This window comes from Oreochromis niloticus, linkage group LG11, assembly GCF_001858045.2.
Source record: "Oreochromis niloticus isolate F11D_XX linkage group LG11, O_niloticus_UMD_NMBU, whole genome shotgun sequence".
Classification (NCBI taxonomy): domain Eukaryota; kingdom Metazoa; phylum Chordata; class Actinopteri; order Cichliformes; family Cichlidae; genus Oreochromis; species Oreochromis niloticus.
The window spans coordinates 28,780,015-28,787,671 of NC_031976.2; the positions used below are offsets into that span (position 1 = coordinate 28,780,015).

Consider the following 7,657-nt stretch of genomic DNA (forward strand, 5'->3'; position numbering starts at 1 on the left):
TACTGACAAACTAAAACCTCCAAAATCATAAAGATTTCTTACTAAATATGGCTTCTTTAGGCTTCACCCTTATTCACACATTTTTAACGCAATCAACCCATCTGGAGCGGAGCGCAGAATGGACAAACTGCCCGAAATGCGTCGACAGAGACATTTCAGGGATTTTAAGTCATTCTGCGCTCCAGATGGTAGATTGGTTTAATCGTGATGACGGCGTTAACGCGGACAGCCCTAGTTTGTTGGTTTGTTGCTATTTAGTTTTATTTTGTGAGCTGGTTATTAGGTGCCGCTCCAGCCAGCCAGAGAATCCCCCGCCGTCCCGCCCCTCTCCTCCCTGTGCAGCTGGCAGCAGCCGTACCTCGTAAATGGCGGGCGCCCTTACTCTTCGCAAATGGGCAATGCAAAACCGATCGGTGCCCATGCAATCCCCAAAATGCGCTGACATAATGTCGGGGCAGCGTGGGTGCGAACAACTTTTTTGCCGATGCTATGATGCAGCCCCCACCACGCTTCCGCCCTGGGCAATGGCCTATGTCGCCCATATCAAAACCCACCAATGTTAGGGAAGTAGGTAAGTAGGTAGGTGGGTGTGGTCAGTGTTCCACGATTGTTGTTGGGTGTGGCTTGTTGACATTCCTGGGACGACTCAGGACAAATGCCGGGGACTCGAATTAGGAAACGAAACAGATGCGTCTGTCCCGGTTGAAGCACTGTTTTTCAGACGCTACGGGTTACCAGCTGATCGCACTGAGCCAGGATGGCAAAGACGGAAGGGCTCCTCTTCAGACAGGTAGTCTGTCGGCATATTTTGATGGCTTGCTCCTGTTTGTTTACAACCATGTGGTAACAAAGAGGCAAGAGTACTTGTAGTTTTTTTGTACCAGCGGTTGTGGGAAGTTAGCTCGGTAGCTTTAGCCGTTAGCATCTTGTTTTCTTTCCATGAAGTTCCTTTCTGCATTAATTCGTTTAAAGTTCAGGTGGGTTTTTGTGCTCAGCTGTCTATCCAAACAAATTTTGGATTTTCAGACTCTTGTGTGGTGTCCTGCATCCTGATAAAAGTGGTATTACATGGAAATGACGGCTGATCAAAAGTCCCAAAAGTTTTGAAGAAGTTTCTTTTCCATAATGGCTAAAAAAAAAAGCGTTAGATCTACTTAAATAAAAGTAGCGGAGCTACAGTGTAAAGTATACATGAGATATATAAATCACTTAATGACCCCTTTAAAAACCACATTTACTATTGCTTTATGTTACTGTTTCTGGTCCTGCTCTGAAGCAGTGTGATATCTGAGTGACTTTATATACTGCTCTTAATCTGTAGTAAGTGACAAAAATAGGTAGCAGGTTTATGATTCATATAGCTACACTATTCCTACTACCTACATCTGCAAAACGGACTTTGAAGACACAAAGTATGTGTCTTAAAAAACATATAGATGTAGAAAGTAGCTTTGCATGGGAATGCTTAATGAAGTATACGTCATGTGCATGCATCATGTGATGAAAATTGCTGCATCATATGACCCTACATTTTTTTTATTCTAATATTTGAAACAGCAACTGATAAAATGATCACATGCCATCTTTTAAAAAAGGCATTTCAAGAAAGAAAACTCCTGCTTGTTTAACAGTTGTTGAAGTTGTTGTGTGATATGCCCAGACACAGCACAATGAGCAAGTATATCAGTAAGTGATTCTGTCGCCAACTGCAATTTCCTTTTGAGGTGGTCATAAATGCAGAACTAATGGGTAACTTGGTAAATGTTTAAGAAGTAAACATTTTGCATTGATTACTGAGATACTCACCAGCCCCTTTACGGAGCCCTGCTTGTTGAACAAACACAAATATCTCATCGGCTAATCACATGTCAGCAGCTCAGTGCATTTAGGTATGTAGATCGTCAAGATGACCTGCTTAAGTTAAAACCGAGCATTAAAATGGGGCAGAAAGGTGATCTAAGTGTCTTTAAATGTGGCATGGTTGTTGGTGGCAGACAAGCTTATGTGAAAGTCACAGAAACAGCTGATTTAAATGGATTGTCCCACAAAACCATCGATTAAAAGAATCGCTTAAACACCACAGCTGCCTGAGTTATGTTGTTCATCATTATCCATCCATCTTTGACGACAGCATACTCATTCTTGGATGGTTGACTTCAGCAGGATAACACTGCATGTCACAAAGCTCATATCATCTTAAACTGGTTTCTTGAACATGAAAATCAGCTTACTGTACTCAGATAAACTCCATAGTCACCAGATGTCAATGCAGTAGAGCACCTTTGGGATGTGGTGAAATAGGAGATTCGAATTTCAAAAGTTCAGCCAACAAATCTACAGTTATTTATGATGATATGACATCAGTATGGTGCAATATATCTCTAGAAGCTTGTGGAATCTATGCCAGAAAGGATTCAGGCAGTTTTTAAGCCAAAAAGGGGTGTTACTAACAAGATATACCTAATAAAGTGACTGTTGACTGTAGTTCATACCGTGATCTGTTCTCTCTCTCTTACTATGTTTTGTGGTGTCTCAGACACACCCTGTCTAAGTATGGTGAGGACACGATGTTTACTGTGCCTTTCCTGTTATTGTTTATTGCTGACTCACACCTGTGCTTCTTTCAATTTTCTGTTTTGTTTTTTTTTTCATATAGCTGTTTGAGTCAGAGAGCAGCACGTACACCTACCTGCTTGCAGACACGAACACCAAGGAGGCTGTCATCATTGATCCTGTGCTGGAGACCGTTGACAGGGACCTGAAGCTCATAAAGGAACTTGGACTCAATCTAACAGTGGCAGGTATCTACCTTCCCAGGGTAGAGTTAAAAGATAAATTATGACAGTTTTATGAAATCTGTGTCCTATCTTCTCCACGTTGTAAATACATTTACATTAGGGGCAACATAACTGTAATATTAGATTAATCTGTATTGTGGCAGTGAGCAAGAAATAACTGTGTGTCCGTTCCTTGCCCAGTGACCGTTGTTTAGTGTAGACAATAGCAGACAAGGCTGCAGGGATATGTCTAAAAATAATAATTAAAAAAGGCCAAATTTAAAGTATACGCTGACTCGACAGTTTATTAGGTACACATTGCTAGTACTATATCTGACTCCTTTTAGCTTTCAGAACTGCCTTAATTCTTAATGGGATGGATTCAACAAGGTGCTGGAAACATAACTCAGAGATTTTGATCTGTATTTACATGATAAGATCACGCAGTTGCTGCAGATTTGTCAGCTGTACATCCATGATCTCCACCACATCTTCCACATAACTTGGTTGTAATGAGTGGTGGACAAGCCCATGTGGCATGATCAACCGTATTGCATTCAAAGTTACCTAAATCACCTTTGGTCCCCACTGTGATGCTCATTCTGAATTCCAGTAAGTTGGCTTGAATATGCCTACATATCTAAACGCATTAATTTTCTGCCATGTGATTGGCTGCTTAGGTATTAGCGATAACGAGCGATGAAACCAGTGTACTTAATAAACTGGACATTGACTGTTTCACCTATATACACATTTCATAATTTATACCAAAAATCAATATTAAATCATTCAATTGGTGATAAATGCAGTGATTTTTCTGGTAGTTAACACCCACTGCCACGCAGACCACATAACAAGCACTGGCCTGATGAAGCAAAGAGTGGCTGGACTGAAGAGTGCCATCTCCAAATTCAGTGGTGCCACTGCTGACATCCACTTAACAGAGGGAGACAATATCCCCTTTGGAAGACACGTAAGAAGAAAACCACTCTTTGTTTATAATAGTGTTTGTAGGTGTTGTATACAGTTGTTTGATAAAACTGATTTGACATGCTTTGATTTGATATTTACATTTTCTCTTCTTTAGTCTCTGACTGTGAAAGAGACACCAGGACACACTGACGGGTGTATAACGCTGGTAACTGGGGATCAGACTATGGCTTTCACTGGTGACGCTCTCCTCATTAGAGGCTGTGGCAGGACAGACTTCCAGCAGGGTACGCATGCACTCTTTTGTGGTTCTTCTAAATGAACACAAGGGGGCAGTGTTTCATATGTTTTCCATTGCAATTGTCTGATTTAAAGCCGTTCTTCTAAAGGTTGTGCAGAAAAGCTCTACCATTCAGTCCATGAGAAAATCTTCACCCTGCCTGATGAGTGCCTCATCTACCCAGCACATGACTACTTAGGTTGGCTGAAAACACACACACACACGCAAATGTTTATAATATCTTAAGAGTCACTGGTGTGAATAATTTTAATCAGCACAGATTTTAAGCTCTGCCACATCGGCCATTAGTTTCCCACTCATAGGAACTGGTACAGATGTAGTATACATGTTGTTTCTAAGTTTTTACAGTGCTTGTGTTGTGTATCAGAAGCACATTGTTTCTCTGTGAATGTTTTAATTTATCAGATTTAACATCTGGCAGAATTAAGAACCACAAAGACTAAAGATGTCACACTGGTCTGTATCTGTTTTTGTGTTTCAGGTCAGACGGTTTCTACAGTGGGCGAGGAGCGCAAGTTTAACCCACGCTTGACTAAGAGCATGGAGGAGTTTGTGGAGCTCATGAACAACCTGAACCTCCCTAAGCCTAAAAAAATAGGTATGAAAGACAGTGGCATCAGCACTTCAGCCAACAATCACCTCTGCTAGTAAACACAATTCAAAGTCATGTGCCAAAGAAGATGGTATTGCACTGGTTTGACGAGCTGTGTCACATTTACTAAAAACATATTTTCCTTCTACTTTTGCAGATATTTCGGTGCCTGCTAATCTGGTTTGTGGACTGCACCACGTTTGAATGCATGAAAAAGGCTTGTGATAAAGCCATATGCACGACTACAAAATGATTGATATTTACTTGTTAATCAAAACTGCTTATCATAAAGTGATCTATGGTGGTTCCCTGTGTAAATGTAAAAGTTAATTTTGGAACTGTTGTGATAATTTATAGTTAAGCCACTGAGATTATATTTTAAAAAATATATTTATGTTTATTTGAGCTGTTTGTGAATGCATTTTAAAAACACTAATAGTATACTTTGTTAATGGTGTAAAGTTGTTTACATTTTTATGTAAGTAGTCCATTCAGATGTGTTATCGTGAATTGGGAAGGAAATTTATGAGCAGGAAAACTGGGGTAGGAATGTTCCATTCAAGGTTTGGTTTAGTATTCATGAATGCTTAACTGGGACAAATGAGTTCTTCCACATGGCCTTTTCAGTGATTCCGGTCTCCCCTAGCCAAGGACACGCACACATGCACACACACTCTTTCAGTCTTCTGCAGGCAATGGCTTTTTTTGCATAGCAGGAAAATAAAACTACACTATTTGCATTCACAATCAATAAAGGCAAGTCTTCCTTGCACAACTTGTCATTGCCATCTGTTTGTGATCTCTTAGATGTCAAACAGGAATTTTAATTTTTAAACGTTTAATATTATCTAAGTAAGGTATAAAAAAGTGAGCTTCTGCCAGGAATCAGACCTGCTTCCAGATTTCCCAATGACTGTGCGAGCTGTTCTCATAGTTAACAGATCATCAGCCAGTATGACAGGTTTGTTTGGGCGTGCTGCCCTCTGACTCAGTCACAGAAACTTGCGCATGTGGGAATAAGCTGTGTGATCATCTGAGGAGTGATCCTGAGACTCTGGGGGCCTGAGTCAAAATGTTTGTTTTCAAGTGCCCACACCTTTTTTTTTTCATTCCAGTTGCCTGGATTTCAAAGAATTCTCCATGTGATTTGTATCTTCTATTGTTTCTTCTGAAGTTATGGATGGAATCTTTAAACTCTGAGAAAGTCTGAAAATCAACTGCGATGATGATGATTGTTTGTCTACAACTATTTAACAGAAAACGTGTGTGAAGCTCGAGGAAGGTGCACAACAGCTGGATTATTTGTAAAGATGAATTGTTATTGTTGATACGTCTGGCATTTCTAAGTGGTTTGGCACTTTTAATGTGCAGTAGTCTGAAAAACACATCAATGCTTCATACTCAAAGACCGTCATTAAACAAAACAGAGTTCAAGATGAGTGAAAATGGTGTTCTACTGTATTTTAATTCTCAAATAGCCTGCTAAAGAAGGACAACCATCCTGGTAAAGTGAACAATTGGCATCTATCATCTGCCCCAAGTAGTCTTGTATGCAATATTATACATGCTTTGAGTAAGATTATGGAAACGTTAGTTACATCTGCATAATCCATAATAGGGACTAATACTCAAAATGTGTGTCTGACCATTTTTGAGTACCTCTACCTTATGGAAGTGCAGTTTAATCACATGAATAGCCCTTAAACTTTTCTTAATAATACAATAATACAAATAGAACACTATTTGTATTGCAGCATGTGCTGAGATGTCTGTTTACAAAGAGATAACCTAAACAAGATGCAATGATAGGAGAATTACGAAGCATTTGTGGTATTTAAGGTTGTGTGATCAATCCAGATTAAACGCTGAACCATAGTACCCTGTTACTTTGAGTTAATAATACAATAAAATCAGAGACATATAGACGTATAAGAAGATATTAGATAGTTCTATCTAATGATAAGAGTCCAATATGGTCCTGTTACATTATACTAATCTGACGAGTTGGATCCAATTCCCTTTATCTGCACTTCCTATTGATGTTCCTGATATTAAAGGAAAACATGTAGATTAGAGAAAACTTTACTTTTGCTGGGTGTTGCTTTATTTCATGCAAGTTAACACTGTCAAGCGTACGTGCACACACACACACCATCTAACAGCTCTTTCTGTCAGCCTTTCAGACAAACAGCATTATTATTATTCTGCCTCACCTTGTGTACTCGCTGACAGACACTTGCATTGTTCTTTATTCAAAGCAGGAGGTGTATGTGACTGTTGTTGCCATCAGGCTGAAGATATGTTACTTTACCACGTAAAATGTTGTCTTTGCTCTTTTGCTGCTGGGACGCAATGTGCCAGCTGTCCTTTCACCCAGTCTTTGTCGCCCATCTGCCAGCCAGTGTTTTTTTTTTTTTTAATTGCTCCCTCTCAATCCACTTACACTATGTCACTATTAACCTGCTGCCCATTCTCTCACACAGCCACATGTCACTGGAAAGAATCTATTACACTATCGGCTCATTCACAAGAAGAAGTGTAAAGAGGCCAGTCAGGGTGATAAAGCCCTCAGAGTGAAGGGAGTGGATTTTGCCTCTGGGAAAAGTCACCATATAACATGCTGAAGTAAATCAGTGGTGTGTAGGTCCAGAGTTCAGTGTCCTATTTTATGTTCTATAAGTAACTAGAGTGTTTACATTGATATTTTAGTAGTTTCTGCTCACCAAGTAGCATACTGTATCACAGTAACATGTCAGAGATGTAATATTTTATGGTATTTCAGTCTCTACTAGGATGAGTAGAAATCTGCCAGAAAGCACATATGTAGTGCTCTTACAGCACTGTTTATTGCATATGCTCAGTGATTTAGGTCAAGGGGTTATTTTTTGTAGCACAAGGTTAAGTTTTTGAGCCTTTGTGTCTTGATCGTCATCATTTGTATCTGTATTACTATTTTCAGGAACTTTTTTAGGAATTTAAAGTGTGAACAACATGTAGTTTTAAACTGTTTATGTGTTAGTGTTGTATGATTTCTATGTTCCACACACCCCCAAATCT

The 7,657-nt window shown here is 39.6% G+C and overlaps 1 protein-coding gene across 2 annotated transcripts; it reads left to right on the forward strand.

The window, feature by feature from the left end:
• The first annotated feature begins 363 nt into the window (after window positions 1-363).
• Window positions 364-6,039, forward strand: ethe1 (ETHE1 persulfide dioxygenase). Of its 2 annotated transcripts, none has more exons than XM_003451142.5 (7): window positions 364-790; window positions 2,657-2,801; window positions 3,602-3,750; window positions 3,865-3,994; window positions 4,097-4,186; window positions 4,490-4,606; window positions 4,758-6,039. In XM_003451142.5, exons 1-7 carry the CDS (start codon window positions 758-760, stop codon window positions 4,802-4,804), a joined length of 711 nt encoding a protein of 236 aa, XP_003451190.1. In that variant the 5' UTR covers window positions 364-757; the 3' UTR covers window positions 4,805-6,039. The 2 variants fall into 2 exon arrangements, with proteins under 2 accessions (XP_003451190.1, XP_019219915.1); XM_019364370.2 differs by lacking the exon at window positions 364-790 and adding an exon at window positions 1,667-1,686.
• Window positions 6,040-7,657: the final 1,618 nt, after the last annotated feature.